Raw genomic sequence first — 18,541 nt, forward strand, 5'->3', positions numbered from 1 at the left:
GAATAAATGCGTTTATAAATAAATAAATAGATAAACCCGCAAAAATCAAGAAACATAAATCACAGACAGTAAACTTATCCTTGGGAGTGACAATCATATATTTTAGTAATCATAAATTTAGGTAAGGTTATCATTCGAAACACTCAAAATTCATAATCTGAAAACTTTATTAGAATTGAATTTTTAGTTTATTTTAAGTTCTTAAACTATGCAAACTTTGTTTCTAATATTATCATCCCTTTAATAATAATACCGCATATATGTGTAGTCTGCTTTTTCATATACAATAATTTGTTACCTGGCTACACACTTAAGTTTGAATGCAATCCTCTGATAATCGAGAGCTTGACTGTTAAAAGGACTTTGACTGGTAGTTTCCCACATCTGAAAACAAATGACAACTCATACTTCATAAATTCAGATTATGAATCCCAGTAGGAATACTTTTTATTGATCACCTGGTTGTCTGAAGATTTCATGCAATCGGCAATTTAATATCTTTTGGTTTTGTTACATTTCTAATACGGAACACTTTTACAGTCTCTCATAATCTGATCAGCTTGTTAATTGATATTGAACATTTCACATCAATTTTATTAACATAAATTTTATCTGACTAGTACATGCATTATCTCAATTTTCCTGGCAAAAACTGAAAATTCTTAAGATTTTTCTCAAATATCGATGTCTTTAATTGTTCACATTTTAATTTACAAGCCAAGTTCTTCAACATCCAAAATATATCTTGCAGCTGTAAATTTAAATTACACGTTTTAAAAAGGTAAAACATTATACATCTCATTATATAGCTAATTTATTCTTTATTAAACTCGAATAGCTTTTTGTATCTTTAATTTTATAAAAACAATACATTTCTAAAGCACTAAACAGAACTGCAAAAATCATTGTTTCCAAACTTTGCAAACACTCTTAATGTATATTAACTTTCAAAAGAAACTTATCGACATTCATACATAAACTGCTTCTATTTAGCAACAGCTGAAAAACCTGAAAGATTTGATATAAAAGACTTTATTATAGAACAAGGAATACACTTAAATATTATACAACCAGTTACATAAACAGGACAGTAATTAAGACCACTGCATCCCATAATAAAAAATAACTTATTTGAAAAGAGAAAAGAAAAACAAATAAAAAGAAAAGAAAAGGACACAGATGGTTTTGGAGTTAAAAATCCTAAAATTTACACCTTAATCCTGATCTTCATCTGTGGAGAGAAAGAAAGAGTCGAGATTATTCAATGCATTAAAATACATGAGCATGAAAGTTAGAAATTACAATTGAAATAGGATGACAAATCACATTTTGAAAGTGAGACGCTAGATGTTACTCTAGAATAGATCTGGAGAAATTATCAGAAATGCAGTGAGACCACCACCAAACCTACACAGAACTGAACTGTGATTTTTTTTTCTATATCATGTATATTGTTCTAGATAGCCTATATTTGCATGTATATTAGTGGACATGACCACTATGTTAATCACATGCAAAAAAGACAAAAACACACACACACAAAAAAAACCTGAGCAAACAAATACATGGAGAAAGTCAAGAATAGACACACCGCAAAAGGTGAGTTTAGAGGTTTACATTTGCTGAGCAATTACTATAGAAATTAACTGATGTGCAGCCATGTAGCAATAACTTCAAATGTGGTTAATCTGGTTGGAACTGATCTAATATTTATAATAATATTTTTTTTTTTATGCAAATACTTAAAAACAAAAGACTAAGCATTATAAGGCTGATGCCAGACGTTTGTGAAATTGTTTGCTTCAGTTGAAAAAATTAAGTACATTTAATTTATAAGGTTTTGCATTGACTGTATTATCCAAAAATTACCATAAAAATTACCTTTTTGCAAAATTTCATGAAATAAAATTAGGTCACACCGGCTACCAAACTCACAAAGCCACAGTTCATTTTAGTGAACTGAATATTTCACCCAAATATTTGCTGGAAATGTACTCCCTTTCAGGCTATCCAAGATGTAGATGAGTTTATTTCTTCATCAGACTTGGAGAAATGTAGAGTTTATGATGGACTTGCTCAGCAATGCTCTGCAGTGAATGGGTGCCGTCAGAACGAGAGTCCAAACAGCTGATAAAAACATCACAATAATGAACACCACTCCAGTCCATCAGTTAATGCCTTGTGAAGCCAAAAGCTGTGTGTTTGTAAGAAACAAATCCATCAAGATGTTTTTTTACTTAACTTACTTACATTTTTTGTCCTCCATCCAATAACATTGCTCTCTCTAATGAAAAAGTTGTCTTGTCTGACTCAGGAGAGAAATATGCACAGATCAATTACTGATTTCAAATGAAAGCCATCCAAAACATTTCTAAATAAATATTTTGGTCAATTTTAATGTGTGGACAACAGGTGATGGACTTTTTCACAGGAGGAAACGTTATTATGGATATTTTGTCCAGAAGTGACCATTTAAAGTTAAAACATCTTAATGATGGATTTTTTATTTTTATTTTTTTTTACACAAACAAACAGCTTTTGGCTTTTGTAGACATAAATTGATGGACTGGAGTGGTGTGGATTATTGTGATGTTTTTATCAGCTGTTTGGACTCTCATTCTGACGGCACCCATTCACTGCAGAGCATCCATTGCTGAGAAAGTGATGGAACGCTACATTTCTCCAAATCTGTTCTGATGAAGAAAAACTCATCTACATCTTGGAAGGCCTGAGAATGAGTAAATCTTCAGCAAATTTTCATGTTTGGGTGAACTATTCCTTTAACACCAGAGGGTGAGTGAAATAACCCACACAGTGGAAAGACACCTGCAGTGTTAAGTATTACTGCCACACGTAACAGCAGATACATACAGTTAAATACTTAGGCATAGATCAGCGGAGCGAGTCACTGTGTTTCCTAAACACACAGCAAATGCTTTTAATGCACCTGCAATTTCTAACCACAAATATTGGAATTTAAAGAAATAAAACAGACTTTTGAATGCATTACATTTAACGTGGTTTTGGTTAATGACTACAGAGAGCGTTTCCCTACACAGAAGTGATTATTTACCTTTTTGGCATTGGAGGATTTGGGGGATTTGTTTCGGGGGGACTTTCTCAGAGTCGAGTCCAGAGGAGACTTGCCGGCCACCGCCGAACGCAGGGCACGACTGGCCACGGCGGGAGATTTGCGGGCGCTGTTACGCAGCTTGTTGAGGCCACGCTGCAGCCTGCTGTCACCACGACCGCTGTTCTTTGGAGTATTTACAACAGTGAACACCACAGATTGCCTTCGCTCGGCCTACAGACGAAAGAACGTGAGAGAAAACAAGTATAGTTAACCTATGAAATGCACTCTTTAACAACAACATAACATAAAATTTTAATAAATTTGGCATGAGCAATTTTAATAAATTATGTGAGCAAGTTTACACTCAATTAAAGACTACGTTAATAACAACCACAGACGTCTAATAAAAGTATCTTACCGGCGAGTTTGGAGGTCTGTTTTGACTGTTGCCGAACCTGCCTTTAGGTGTCATTGGTCGCGGGAAGCAACTTCCCAGCTTCTTCATCTGTGAAAACACCATTATTTGTGAACAACAGTTTTACATTTTGGTAACATTTAGAGTTTATTAGATTGGTTTAAAGACATTCAGAACCAATTCTGAAATTTTGTTGCTATAAAATGAGTTTTATTTTTTAACAAATTCAGTTTTTCTGGTTTAGTTTTAATGGTTCAATTAAATTTTTAATTTGTAAGCAAAGAGCATGTCTAATTAATTTAAATTCACCAAAAACATACAAAAATTTAAATTTTCACATTTCCCAAATTCCATTTTATTTTCCATAACCCTAAAACAGTTTTATTTTTCCCAATTACCTTTTTATTTCTCCCAAATTCTGTGATTTTTTCCATTTAAATTTTTCTGGATTCTGTTTTAATGGTTTAATTAAACTTTAATAAACAGAAAGCATGTCTAAAAAATTGAATTCATTGAATTAATGTTTTTACATTTTAAATCTTTTATGATAACAGGGCCCTAAGAAATGTTTTATTTTTCAATAAATTCAGTGTTGTCCATTTAAATTGTTCTGGATTTATAATTTAATACACATTTATCATAAAAGAATAGTGTTCAAGTATTAACCATTTGCTTAATCTTTTAAAATTTAGCCAAATGAAAATTTTACAATTTATAATTTTAAAATGAACAATAATTCCTTTGGTTTAGCAAACAAATCAAAACAATGAAGAAAAATTGTGTTATCTAAGATTATTAAAACAATTTTTAGGAGATTACTATAAGTATTACTCTGAAAATTAAAATCTATTGTACAATAGTCATATATGCGTCACATTTCTTCGTTTTATCTTAAAAGTTGTCGTGAAGAAGTGACTCTCAGAGCAGCTCAATCAACTAAAACAACCCTTCACATTTCCTTAAATAAACAATTATTTTGTCTAAACAGGGTTTTTTGTTGTCTCATACCTCAGGTGTGTCTGGGCCTTGCAGCTGAGAGCCGGGGCGTTTGGGAGCCAGCGGGCTGCGTTTATTTTCTGAAGCATGTAGGTTTGAGCTTGTTTTTTTGAGCTGAGAGGTCCTGTGAGCAGCAGTGCTGGACCGGATCTGACCCGGCAACATGGTGGCGCGCTGGGGCTGGGAGTTGGCAGAGCTCTGGCTCGAACTTGGCACAAGGGAGAAGCGGCGAGAGCTCAGGGACTCCTGGATCTGACCTGGCATCATGGATGCACGTCGGATCGTCTCATCCGGGTCACCCATTCGCATGTCCTCATCCGTTACAGTGAATGAGGGTCCCAGACTGGGCTGTCGAGGCAGAATGATAGTTTGACTCTGGTTTTCTACAAACAATGCAACACAAGCGAACTATTCCAAGCTTACCCTGGACTCCAGCGGATAGCTGCTCTTCAAGTGAGGCAGACAGACTTTGTTTCGTGCCTGCAGTTCGGCGATGCGCATCCAGTCGTCGGCAGCATGTTCTGGTTCATTCTCCGCTCCGATACAGAACGTACTGGTGGCTATGCAACACACAAAATAAGTTATTATATTACTATTTTACTAAGTTATTGTACATATCAACATTACTATAAAATATCAATTATATTTATGACAATCAATAAAACAAGAATATTAAAATAAGAAATATTACTATTCTCATAGCCTTAAATAGCAGTCTTTACAATTTGATAATCACACACTAAGCCATACTGCAATTTCGCTTTATATTTTGTAAAAATAAATAAAATAAAAATTTGTTACTTAAATTAAAAATAAAATAAGGGCTATGCAATTAATTGAATGCGATAGTCATGCGCATCAATTGCACAGCACTAAATAAAATAACTATTTCAGCAAGTTGCCAAGGCAACATTTCTCATTTAATTAACTAAATCTGAAATAAAATTTATATTTTATCATATAACACAAAAAATGTAGAAAATAAAAACTGTAACAGTATCTCAATGATACTAAAATGTCACTGGTAATCCACAAAGTAACTGTAAGCAATGAGGTCTAAAGACAACATTTCACCTCTTGGTGGGCCAACGTTGTGCACGGTGCTTCTGCGATATCCAGGCAGACTCTGAAGGGTGTCTGCTTTTGATAAAGTTGCTGTAGCACTTTCCTCTGAGAGGTCCATGGAGAATGGCCGTGAATGTTGAACTGCCAAGTTGGGCTGAGAACGGGCAGTGTGCAAACTAGAAAATGACTCATTACCTTCAGCACTTCCTGATGTCTTCTAAACAAGCAAGAATAAAAGAACCAAAAACACTTTAGAACCTTTGCGACCTAGTACTAGAGAAAAAAAAGACCTGATCAAGGAGCCACAAACAGTAGTAGTACTAGACAAAGAGCATTTTAAGGCAAGTCAGTTTACTAGGGATGTAACGATTCACTCAACTCACAATTGATGATTTACGATAATGATTTCAATACAATTTTCTCACTATTTAACCTAAAAATATTTCACAACAAATTAGAAATGAAAAGGTGTCTTTTTATTATTTCTCAGATAAAATGCTGCACATTTCTTTGCGAAATTTAAATTGTATAATTTTGAAATCTGAATGAGCGCAGTTTCACTCTCTGACAGCAGGTGGTCGCTTATGTAACAGCAGTGATAAAGCATTTCCTTAGTTACTGCTGTAAACAAAACAGCGCTTATAACAACTACTTTAATATGCATTATACAGAGGCAAGAATAAAACAAAAAAACACAAAGCTTTTGTTGTTTCTTATGCTCAAATAGCTTAAAATAGTGTGTATTCCAGGTTGGTCCAGTCAAAGTTTCATGTGAAGACCTGACAGTGATTGTGCTGATTGGCTTTAATTTGGAAGGTGGACTTACTTTACAAATAACTTTTTTTAACCCAATAAAGTGCAGAAGGCAAGTAGAAGGCTGTGCATTTCCTACCTTAGCCATGGTGATGTCGATAACCTGCATAGTACGACGCCTGCGAGCTGAAGCGGTGAGCTTCTTTGCAGAGTCAACCACAAGATCGCCAATGGAAGTGATGCTGGACTCTAGTTTGTGCTCAAAGACATCGTTGTGGTCGCCTTTACGCTTCTTGCCTTGTTGACTCATAGGCGTGAAGTAGAGAGTCTCCAGGGATTCAGCCCCCAAGGCACGACGTTTAGCAGCCAAACGCTCAGAACTACGTACCAGTGGAGTGCTGGATTCACCTGGTATTACCGAATGACTGCCAAATTGGGAAAAAATATAAAATGACACTGCATGAATTACCTGGAATACAACATGAGAAGCTTTTATGATTGGGTTCACTGTATTACCTGTTAGCGTTGAGCGAATCATTCAGCTCAAACTCCAAGCTGTCTGTACTGGTGTCCTGCTGTTTCTCCTGGACTCTAGTGTACAGACTTTCTCTGTGTCTCATGTTCTCTTTGTCATTGGTCATCTTCTTCTGCTCTCGCAGTTGCCTGTCAGCAAAGTCCACCTATGACAAGCACACAATTAGACATGAAACTAGACTGGAAACTCAACATTCAAAGCTTGATTCAGTCTCATTTCCACATTCTTTAAATATTAAACCGTAAACTAACTTGTGCTTCCAAGCTTTTCACTTTGGCCGTAAGGTTCTTCTCTTTGGTGCTCGCCTGGTCTAGTTCCATGTGAGCCAGTGTCAGTTCCGTCTCCAGAGCTTTGACTTCCCTCTTGCTGGCCTCCAACGAATGCTCAAGAGTTTTGTTCCGCTCCTGAGCCTCCACCAGCAGCTGCTTTTTACCGTTGTAGTGATTCTTGGCCTTCTCCACCTGAAGAAGTATAGCAAGTGATGTCAAACTGTAGGTTGTCCAAAACAAATTCTCAGAAACATAAATACTCATGAAAGAATCATAGAAAGATCTAATTCAAAACAGACCTGTGCTTTGTAGTGCTCTACTGCTTCCGACTTTGTCTTCAGCTGCTCCAGGAGCTCCTGATTCTGTTCCTCCCACTTTTGGGAAGCCTTTTTAAGAGCAAGGATGGAACCATTTTGCTCCTCTACCTTCAACTCCAGCTCAGCTCGAATCTTTTGGGAGGCGTCAGACTCCCTCTGGAGAGACTGGCTGAGAGAACTCAGGTGGTCCTTTTCTAGCCTCAGCATCTCCATATTCTGCTGGAACCCATCAAGTTGACGTTTGTCGGCATTAAGCTCAACAATCCTCTTCTCCAGATCTTCCTTTGAGTGTTGGATCTCAATTATATCTTTCTCCTTTTGTTGGCACAGAAGTTCCGTCTTCCTTAGCTTCTGATCCAAAGTCTGCAGAAGTTGGTCTTTGTCTGAGACATCATGACTGGTAGTTTCTAGTTGTCTCTGTAGGATTACAACCTTCTCTTCCAGCACTTTGCGGAGATCATCTTCAGACTGTTTGGCCCTTAACTGCTGATCATTTATTTCATTTTTAAGACAACTTATTTGAGCTTCCCTTTCTGAGGCAAGTGTGGAAACCTCTAGTATTTTAGCCTGAAGTGCACTTACATCCTTCTCAAGCCCCCGAGATTTCTCTTTAAGGTTCTCTTGCTCACAAACCTCCTTTTTAAGCAACTGAACTTCAGATTCCTTCTGAGAAGATGTAGTTGTTAACTCTGCCACTTGCATCTTAAGAGCAACCAGGTTGTCCTTCAATGTGTTGTGTTCAACCTCTAAAACAGAAATCTCCTGTTGCTTCTGCACTTCATTTTCCTGGTAATGTCGGATTTCATCTTTGAGAGAGGTTACTTCAGTTGACAGGCTGTCTCTTTCCTTTCTCACCATTTCCAAATTCTGCTGGTACTCCACCAGCTGTTGTTTCTCAACAAGAAGCTCACTAATCTTCTTCTCCAGATCTTCCTTTGAGTGTTGGATCTCAAGGACATCTTTCTGCTTTTGTTGGCACAGCAGTTCCACCTGTTTCAGCTTCTGATCCAAGGACTGCAAAAGATGGTCTTTGTCTGAGACGTCACAACTGGTAGTTTCTAGTCGTCTCTGTAGGTTTGTAATCTTTTCTTCAAGCACTCTGCGGAGATCATCTTCAGACTGTTTGGCCCTTAACTGCTGATCATTTATTTCATCTTTAAGAGAACTTATTTGAGCTTCCCTCTCAGAGGCAAGAGTGGAGGCCTCTAGTATTTTAGCTTGAAGTTCTCTTACATCTTTCTCAAGCTCCTGAGCCTTTTCTTTAAGGTTCTCTTGTTCGCAAACCTCCTTTTGAAGCAACAGAAGCTCAGATTCCTTCTGAGAAGCTGTTGTTGTCAACTCTGCCACTTGTGTCTTGAAAGTAGCCAGGTTCTCCGTTAATGTGTTGCGTTCAACCTCTAAAACAGAAATCTCCTGTTGCTTCTGCACTTCATTTTCCTGGTAATGTCGGATTTCATCTTTGAGAGAGGTTACTTCAGTTGACAGGCTGTCTCTTTCCTTTCTCACCATTTCCAAATGCTGCTGGTACTCCACCAGCTGCTGTTTCTCAACAAGAAGCTCACTAATCTTCTTCTCCAGATCGTCCTTTGAGTGTTGGATCTCAAGGACATCTTTCTCCTTTTGTTGGCACAGCAGTTCCACCTGTTTCAGCTTCTGATCCAAGGACTGCAAAAGATGGTCTTTGTCCGAGACGTCACAACTGGTAGTTTCTAGTTGTCTCTGTAGGGTTGTAATCTTTTCTTCAAGCACTCTGCGGAGATCATCTTCAGACTGTTTGGCCCTTAACTGCTGATCATTTATTTCATCTTTAAGAGAACTTATTTGAGCTTCCCTCTCAGAGGCAAGAGTGGAGGCCTCTAGTATTTTAGCTTGAAGTTCTCTTACATCTTTCTCAAGCTCCTGAGCCTTTTCTTTAAGGTTCTCTTGTTCGCAAACCTCCTTTTGAAGCAACAGAAGCTCAGATTCCTTCTGAGAAGCTGTTGTTGTCAACTCTGCCACTTGTGTCTTGAAAGTAGCCAGGTTCTCCGTTAATGTGTTGCGTTCAACCTCTAAAACAGAAATCTCCTGTTGCTTCTGCACTTCATTTTCCTGGTAATGTAGGATTTCATCTTTGAGTGAGGTTACTTCAGTAGACAGGCTGTCTCTTTCCTTTCTCACCATTTCCAAATGCTGCTGGTACTCCACCAGCTGCTGTTTCTCAACAAGAAGCTCACTAATCTTCTTCTCCAGATCGTCCTTTGAGTGTTGGATCTCAAGGACATCTTTCTCCTTTTGTTGGCACAGCAGTTCCACCTGTTTCAGCTTCTGATCCAAGGACTGCAAAAGATGGTCTTTGTCCGAGACGTCACAACTGGTAGTTTCTAGTTGTCTCTGTAGGGTTGTAATCTTTTCTTCAAGCACTCTGCGGAGATCATCTTCAGACTGTTTGGCCCTTAACTGCTGATCATTTATTTCATCTTTAAGAGAACTTATTTGAGCTTCCCTCTCAGAGGCAAGAGTGGAGGCCTCTAGTATTTTAGCTTGAAGTTCTCTTACATCTTTCTCAAGCTCCTGAGCCTTTTCTTTAAGGTTCTCTTGTTCGCAAACCTCCTTTTGAAGCAACAGAAGCTCAGATTCCTTCTGAGAAGCTGTTGTTGTCAACTCTGCCACTTGTGTCTTGAAAGTAGCCAGGTTCTCCGTTAATGTGTTGCGTTCAACCTCTAAAACAGAAATCTCCTGTTGCTTCTGCACTTCATTTTCCTGGTAATGTAGGATTTCATCTTTGAGTGAGGTTACTTCAGTAGACAGGCTGTCTCTTTCCTTTTTCACTGTTTCCAAATTCTGCTGCCACTCTACCAGCTGTTGTTTCTCAACAAATAGCTCACCAATCTTCTTCTCCAAGTCCTCCTTTACCTGATGGACATCTTTCTCCTTTTGCTGGCACAGCAAATCCATCTGCTTCAGCTTCTGATCTAAAGTCTGCAGAAGTTGGTCTTTGTCTGAGACGTCTCGACTGGCAGTTTCCAGTTGTCCCTGAAGGGTTTCAACCATCTCTTCCAGCACTTTGCGGAGATCATCTTCAGTCTGTTTAGCCTTCAACTGATCTGTCAACTGATCTTGAAGAGAATTAACACAAGCCTCCCTCTCAGAGGCTAGTGTGGAGACCTCTAGGATTTTAGCTTGAAGTTCATTAACCATTCTCTCAAGTTCCTCACGCTTGGCAGTCTCAACCTCCTGAGCCTTTTCTCTAAGGCTCTCTTGCTGGTGAAGCTTGTCTTGAAGCAAGACAAGTTCAGAATGTTTCTGTGAAGCTGCAGTTGTTTCCTCCACCAACTTCTTCTCAAGGACAGCCATGTTCTCCTTTAACATGTTGTGTTCAACCTCTAAAACGGATATCACCTGTTGCTTCTGCACTTCAGTGTCCTGGTAGCCATGAATTTCCTCTTTAAGAGAAGTTACTTCAGTTGACAAGTGGTCTCTTTCCTTCCTCAATATTTCCAAATTCTGCTGGCACTCAGAAAGCTGTTGCGTCTCAACATGTAGCTCAACAATCCTCTTTTCCAGTTCCTCCTTTGCCTGATGCGTTTCAAAGACATCTTTCTCTTTTTGAAGGAAAAGCCCTTCCATCTCTTTGAGCTTTTGATCCAAAGAGCCCAGCAGTTTGTCTTTATCCACAGAACAACGATTGACTGTATCCAGTTCTCCTTGTAGTGTGCCAACCTTCTGCTCCAATTCTCTGCGAAGATCATCTTCAGACTGTTTGGCACGAGACTGTTGATCCTTCATCTCATTTTGAAGGGAAATTACTTGAGCCTCTCTCTGAGAGGCAAGAGTGGAGAGCTCTACAATTTTGGCCTGAAGCTCACTCACCTTTTTCTCAAACTCTTCACGCTTGACTGCCTCAAGCTCCAGATCTTTTTCTCTTAGGGTCGCTTGATGGGAAAGCTCCTGTTGAAGCAAGAGGAGTTCAGATTCCTTTTGGGAAGCTGTATTCGTCACCTCCACCAATTGGTTCTGAAGAGCAGACAAGTTTTCCTTCAAAACACTGTAATCAGCCTGTAACACAGACATTTCTTGTTGGGAATGGCAGATTTCTTCTTGGAGAGATGATACCTGAGTGGACAGATGGTCTCTTTCTTTTCTCAGCATTTCTAAATTCTGCTGGCACTCATCCAGTTGTTGTTTCTGCTCAATAATCCTTCTTTCCAGGTCTTCCTTTGCTTGGTGCATCTCAGTGACATCTTTCTCTTTTTGTTGGCACAGCAATTCCACCTGATTAAGCTTCTGATTTAAAGACTGCAGAAGATGGTCTTTATCTGCAGCATCATGATTGGCAGTATTTAGTAGTTCCTGTAGATTTCCAATCTTCTCCTTCAGCTCATTGCGTAGATCATCTTCGCACTGCTTGGCCCTCAATTGTTGATCCTTCATCTCATCTTGAAGAGAACTCAGACAAGCTTCTCTCTCTGAGACAAGAGAGGTTACCTCCAGGATTGTAGCCTGAAGCTCACTCACAGTCCTCTCAAGCTCCTCACGTCTGGCTTTCTCAAGCTCCTGAGCTTTTTCTCTCAGGGTTTCTTGATGACAAAACTCCTGTTGAAGCAAGTGGAGCTTAGATTCCTTCTGTGAAGCTGTAGCTGTCATCTCAGCCAACTGGTTCTGAATAGAAGTCATGTTTTCCTTCAACACATTGTGTTGTGCCTCTAAAACAGACAATTCTTGCTGTTTCTGCACTTCATTTTCACTGTAACGGCAGATCTGGTCTTTCAGAGATGTTACCTCCGCTGACAGAACCAGCATTTCTTCTTGTTTTTCTGAAGCAATTGAAGAAGCAGAGTCAAGCTCTTGCTGAAGTTTCTTAACAGTGTCCTCATGCTCTTTGCGATTTGATTTAATCATTTCATTAATTTCAATATTTTGTTCCTTTACAAGCTTCAGCTCATGGCCTACATTGTCATACTCGTCCCTCAAATTTCTGATTTCTTCATCTTTTAGGGAAATCTGTTGGGACAGATGCAGAATTTGTGTTTGGAGGCTCTTGATTTTGGTCAAAGCCTGACTAACCTTGTTCTCCTCCTCTGTTTTCTCCTGTCTGAGAATACTTATTTGCTCCTGAAGGTGTCCAATGGACTGCAGATGCTCATCAAGATTTTGCTGCAATGTGCATGCCTCTTTTTTCAGGGATTCATTTTCTTGCACTACTTTCTGATGCTCTTCCAGCTTCTTCTCATAATCCTGAACTGTGGCTCTGGCACTTTGTAAGTCCACAATAAGGGCATTCAGAGCATCCTGCTGTGATGCCCTTTCCACTTCCAAACCCTGGATCTCAGCATGCAAAGCGTGAACCATCTTATCTAAAGAGGCTACCTTCCCCTCCAGCTCCTCTCTCTGTTGGCGAAGGTCTGCAGAGATTTTGATCTCTGCCGTCAACTGCACTTCCACCTGTTGCAGGCGAGAAACGTCACTTTCCAGAGCTGATATTTGTGTGGTGAGCATTTCCTTCTGTGTCTGTAAAGCCTCCTGCAGTGTTTCTCTCTCCAAACGGATGCTATTGATGGACTGCTCAAGATCGAACACAACCATTTGGAGTCTTTTGGTTTCCTTTTCAAAACAGCCTCTCTCCTCAGCCAACAAAGCCTCAACTTCTGCCTTTTCCTTCTCAAGACGGAAAATAGTTTCCTGAAGCTGAGCGAGTTTAAGAGTCAGATCTGACAACTCAAGTTTAAGCTTCTCCCACTGAGAAAATCAAGAGATTAAAAAAAAAAAAGTTAGTCAAAACTAGACAACTCCAGTAAGATGTCTTCATCTCAGTATTAAACTGTTGCATCTTACAATATTTCTAATTTCACAGTGAATTCATGTACTGGTACTGCAAGAACATGATGTGAGCTTCAGACCGTCTTGCATTTAAACTAAAGGCAGAGCTAATTACTGATGAAAATGTTCAATAACAAATTTTATTTGATATTGAAGACAAGGTGAAAAATGTGCATCTTAACAATGATTAATAAATGATTACAATGAAAACATACAGTTAATGAAATTACTAGAAAAAAAATTAATAATTGACTAGAAATTAACTCAGATTGGTAAATGCTGTAGAAATATTGGCAATGTTAGGTCATGTTAACCTTATTGTTTTATTAATAAGTCTATTAAATTTGCAACAACTTAACCATAATATTACACATTAAATCTTGTGATGCAAAAAAGGATGCAAATTAACTTAAACTTAAGTAATGCACTAAGCTGTATAACAGTCACACTGTGAACGCACTCTTTCTGCAACATCAAACTAAAGTGCAGAAAACAAATAACTATAAATAAAAATATTAAAATTTGTCCAAAAAATATACAAACACATACACACACACACACATATATATATATATATATGTAAAGAAATTTACAGATCGACAGAACATCTCACCTCCATGATGGGACCCAAAACCTCTCCTTTCTCTTGAGATTGAGCTTTCTGTAGTTCATCCTCCAGAACGGAGATCTTTCCCTGAAGTATCTGAACTTGCTCACTCAGACTCTCCTGCACAAAGAGAACCAAAACAAAAAAACAAAAAAACAGAACACAGATTAATGCCAGAGAGTACAAAGCATACAGAACATGATTAACTTGATAAGAATAACGATTGCTTTCCAATATGTAAGAAGTTATCTACCTTGTGTGTGACGGCCTCATTTAGCTCCTTCTCCAGAAACTGTTTTCTGTTCTTCCACGCAGTCTGTGCCGATTCGTGAGCCTGCGTGAGTTTGGCAACTTCCTCCTCAGCTCTTGCCAGCTGAGCGAAGGCATTTCGCACCTGACGGGACCAGAGACAGGTAAAAATGATCTGATCTGATCATTATTTTAAGCAAGACTTCAAAACAAGGAAACAGCATTTCACCTGTGCAGTAAGTGTTCCATTCTCCTCTGTCAGTTCATCAATCTTTCTCTCTTTTTGGGAGTTGTCTGTTTTTAAGTCTTGGCATTGCTTTAGAACCTCATGCACTCTGTGGAGAAGACTGTACAAGAAAAAAAAAAGTCACTTTAAACAAACATTTTTTCAATTAATTACTCGAAACCCAAATTTTACCTTTAGTGCATCTCACCTCTCGTTCTTCTCCTGGAGCTCCAGCAGTGCGGCTTTATGGTCGTTCTCCAGCTCTCCTTGTTCCCGCAGCATTCGCTCCACCCTGTGCTGTAACTGCGAAATCACACCCTCTGTGTGCAAGAGAGAGAAAAGTTCAACTAGTTCATACCAGACCACCACATTATATCTCATTCACTCCAGGCAGCATAATAAAATTAAAGCAAACATGGTGATGGATGGGTAGATCTTTGGTACCCTTCTCTGAGATGATGCTGATCTGATTGGCCAGTTCTTTCTCCAGCTCGTCTCTCACGTCTCCCTCATGTGCCAATTCTTTCCGGAGTTTCTTCAGCTGGAAATGCGGCGTGCTCATTACATCCTGTACTGGAGATCTGGAGATCAATAATGTAAAGGTATTCTTTAGGAATTAATCATTCAGTAAATTATCACATGCAACTCAACATCAAGCAACATTTCTGTCTTCCCTGAAAGCAAAATATTCCAAAAGCATCTAATATTTCTAGCTTAAAATACTCTTCAGTCATTGAGTTACGCTTAATCTGTGCATGTGTGCTGTTCATGTTGATTACCACAAAACTTGCTTTTTTTAATTAAGGAAAAAAAGATCACTGTTATGGCAAGGCATTTATAATGGAAGTGAATAGGACCAATTTTGAAGGTTTTAAATCAGAAAGTTTATAAAAAAAGATTAATAAGATAAATTCTTTTGTTAAAACTTATAAACATAATATTTGAGCTGTAACCATGTTTAAATCATTTTTACAGTCATTTTAGGATTTATGACATTGCATTTTCATGGCAAAAAAAGTTATAAAATGTATAACTTTGCACAGAAAATAACTTTTTATAACCAAACGTTTTAACGTTTACAAATTAGTTTTCATTGATTTACTTTGTAGATTGTGGTGTGAATTTAAATTTTAAAAAAAGAGAGTGAAAAAATGGAAATTCATTTTTGTGGTATTCAATAATATGAGCTTAACTTGCAATGAACCCAGAATATTCCTTTATATTTGAACATAAAAAGTCAGTTATATTAATCAATAAACTGCTGATTTTAATGTAAATGAATGCATCTTCTATTAGCATTGCCTTACTTGTCACCATACAATTACAACTTTTAAAGCAGTGACTCGTTTAACCTTCTTTATGGTTTTAGTCAAGAAGCTGCTTTGTCCTTTAGCAAAAAAACACACTGACCTGTCCGAGCTGGAAGCCACTGTACAAAGCTCTTGAAACTGAACTCTAGGAGGCCGTTGGGACCGGCCGACGATCGGAGACTCGTCATCTGTGTATAACAGCGAGCTGCCGCTGCCGCTGCTAGAGTTCACAACGTTCATAAAAGCTACAGAGAGCGAGCATGTGAGAGATAGATGATTAATAGACGAGAATAGATTTAATTTAACATTATCCAATTCACTAAGCATCAGGACTACTTACAGTCTTGGGCTAGAAACTGATCAAGGCCTTCGTCTAAAGACAGACCATCAGCATCATCTTTTACAAAACGAAACATGGGTGTAACTTCCGACTGACACAGACAGAGAAAGAGAGATAAATAAAAACCTATGTTAGAGAGAGACAATTTTAAAATTCAATATTTGTTGCACTAGATATGGAGCTAAGAAAAGCAAAGCATCTAGTAAGTGACAGAATGTGGTCATTAGTAAACACTCACCTCTACATTTGAATCCATGGGGAGCAGAATGCTCTTTTTAAAAGTGCAGTAACAAAGCAAAAGAGCCACCTGCGCACATACATTAACACAAATAAGTGCACAACATTTGACCCGCATTATTATTAAAGGAACAATTCATCCAAGAAATAAGCTTGGTATAAGTGACCACAGTCGCAAAATTTAGTGAAGTCAGTAAACGTAATTTCTTAAAAAGATGATTTTGTTTTTGTCATGCAAAAACATTTCCACACATGCAGCATTAATACAAAGCTATGATTAGCATGTCATTTTCAATGGATTTACAATCTTTTTGATACCAGACCCCAAATATGATCACTCATGCAATCAGACGTCCATCCTAATTATTGTTTTGCAGTATTGTTAATTTATTATAATATTATTATTAATGTATTACTTAATGTAATTTTATTATTTATTACTTTTGTTTTTTTACCTATTATTAATACTTACTTTTTAAATTATTCCAAGTAATTTTATAACCTATTTTAATGTATTTACTTTGACATCATTTTATAATAATTTTCATTTATTTAATGTTTTTTTGATTATTTATTTTGTTTGAAAACCCCTGATTTAGAGCACAAATGTATACCTTAGCAAGCTGAAGCTCCAGGTCAATCCCTCCACTGATCGTCTGTAAAATGAGGGAACTTTGTCTTTTGGTGAGATGAAAATCATCTGTACATGTAAGACAGAAGTTGTAAGCAAGGAACTATTATCTTAAAAAAAAGAACATTTATATATTTCAAGCATATAAAAATACAAATGTGTCTCTAAATATAAATTTTTTTTGTATTTTGCATATCATGCAAATGTTAAAGGACATGGTCATGACAGGAGGTGAGATTACAAAACAGTCGTTTCAAGTGCCTTTCCATAACCATGCTTTTCAAAATAATTAGGCCTAGACACAAAAAAAAAGTATATTCTGTTAATCAACATTATGGTCAACAGAGCATAACTTGTCACTACTAAAACTTTTCTCATTAATTTCATAAAGCGTCCAATCGAGCATGTCAATTTATGACAGCTGATGCAAAGCCAGAGATACAGAACATATGCATCAAATTGTAAAAAGACAACAATTAGAAACTCACCATGCAAAACACTGAAAATGATTTCCACTATCTTGTAAAGGGATAAAGTCTTAAAATCCTCAATGCTCTCCATGCCCCTTCTAAAGTAACAGATAATGCATTTGTCAGAAGTAAACAGGGTTAGTGCTAGTTCTAAAGGTATTTCCATATTTAACATCCAAGAGTCTCTAAATGGCAACTCACAGTTTGAAGCAGATCTTCAGGAGTCGAATCCCATCTCTCATGGGAACGAACTCCCAGACGTGCTTCTCTGGAAACATGGTATTCATCTGTCAAAAGAGCACAAAACAGTCACTTCAAACATCTTATAGAAGAAACATTTAAGTGTTTTAGACTATAAAACCAACATGTTAACATACTAAATAAATAAATAACAGAATTGTCACTTCTTTGAGTCACGTTAAACAAAAGAAAACTGGATGACACACTCTTACCCATGCCAAGAGCGGTCCCGCCTTGTTCATATTAAACTTCATGGCGGACTCTATAGAAAAAAACATATTTTGAAATTATACTACAGCAAGTAAGGTGGAAAGAAGAAACAAATCAAGGTATAATATTCAGTGACACAGTTCTGCTGTAATTGTACCTGGAAAACATCACAGATTAATAAGTGTGCTTAATGTTTACACTTATTACATTGTTAGGCTTTTGGATAAAATATAATATAACAGGTCAAAGTTAACATTTCTAAGGATACAGCATGACATTTGTATATTTTAATGGTAAATTATCACATATGTTTTAAATCAAATTAAAATCAACAAACACATATATATTATAAAATATGGTGCATATCAATAGCTTTTATATAAACTTGCCAAAGTGTTATACAGTGCAAATAAATGCAATAAAATAATATCTGCAATATAATTACATTCAACAAGTAAGTCAAGTGTATTTTGATTTGTTTGTTTACTCTGTAACATTTTGCCCGCTAACTTTCTCGCAGTTTAAACTAGTACATATCATCGTGGCATAAACACTGCCCTCATAAAACGCTGAATATAATTATTATACATTAATGAATTAAATGTTTTTACCGTGATTTCAGGGTGAGGTGAAGGAAGGACACACATTGAAACACTGGCTGAAACGTTTTCAAATTCAAACTCACGGCGTTGACTGTATCTGAACAGCTATTGGTTGTCACGTGATGACGCAAAACTCCGTTCTCATTGGCTGACTCAAATCAAAGTAGCCAATGGAAACGCAGCTTCTTCCGCAACGCCCC

General features: G+C 37.5%; 1 protein-coding gene across 3 annotated transcripts; it reads right to left on the bottom strand.

Annotated features, from left to right (window-relative positions):
• Positions 1-450: 450 nt before the first annotated feature.
• numa1 (nuclear mitotic apparatus protein 1) lies at positions 451-18,460 on the bottom strand. 3 transcript variants are annotated; one of them, XM_058744574.1, is made up of 24 exons: positions 18,351-18,460; positions 17,742-17,791; positions 17,491-17,576; positions 17,308-17,387; positions 16,803-16,888; positions 16,190-16,258; positions 15,952-16,042; positions 15,712-15,856; positions 14,746-14,882; positions 14,510-14,621; positions 14,305-14,422; positions 14,080-14,220; positions 13,833-13,946; positions 7,406-13,138; positions 7,089-7,298; positions 6,819-6,982; positions 6,442-6,727; positions 5,559-5,766; positions 4,908-5,044; positions 4,497-4,832; positions 3,492-3,578; positions 3,074-3,304; positions 2,872-2,917; positions 451-1,231 (listed from the first exon to the last, which is right to left on the bottom strand). In XM_058744574.1, the coding sequence occupies exons 2-23, from the start codon at positions 17,781-17,783 to the stop codon at positions 2,906-2,908; spliced, it is 8,625 nt and encodes a 2,874-aa protein (XP_058600557.1). In that variant the 5' UTR covers positions 17,784-17,791; positions 18,351-18,460; the 3' UTR covers positions 451-1,231; positions 2,872-2,905. The 3 variants fall into 3 exon arrangements, with proteins under 3 accessions (XP_058600557.1, XP_058600555.1, XP_058600556.1); XM_058744572.1 differs by lacking the exon at positions 2,872-2,917; XM_058744573.1 differs by lacking the exon at positions 451-1,231 and having other exon boundaries at positions 2,882-2,956.
• Between the last annotated feature and the right edge of the window lie 81 nt (positions 18,461-18,541).

The sequence above is a fragment of the Onychostoma macrolepis genome, chromosome 15 (assembly GCF_012432095.1).
Source record: "Onychostoma macrolepis isolate SWU-2019 chromosome 15, ASM1243209v1, whole genome shotgun sequence".
NCBI lineage: Eukaryota > Metazoa > Chordata > Actinopteri > Cypriniformes > Cyprinidae > Onychostoma > Onychostoma macrolepis.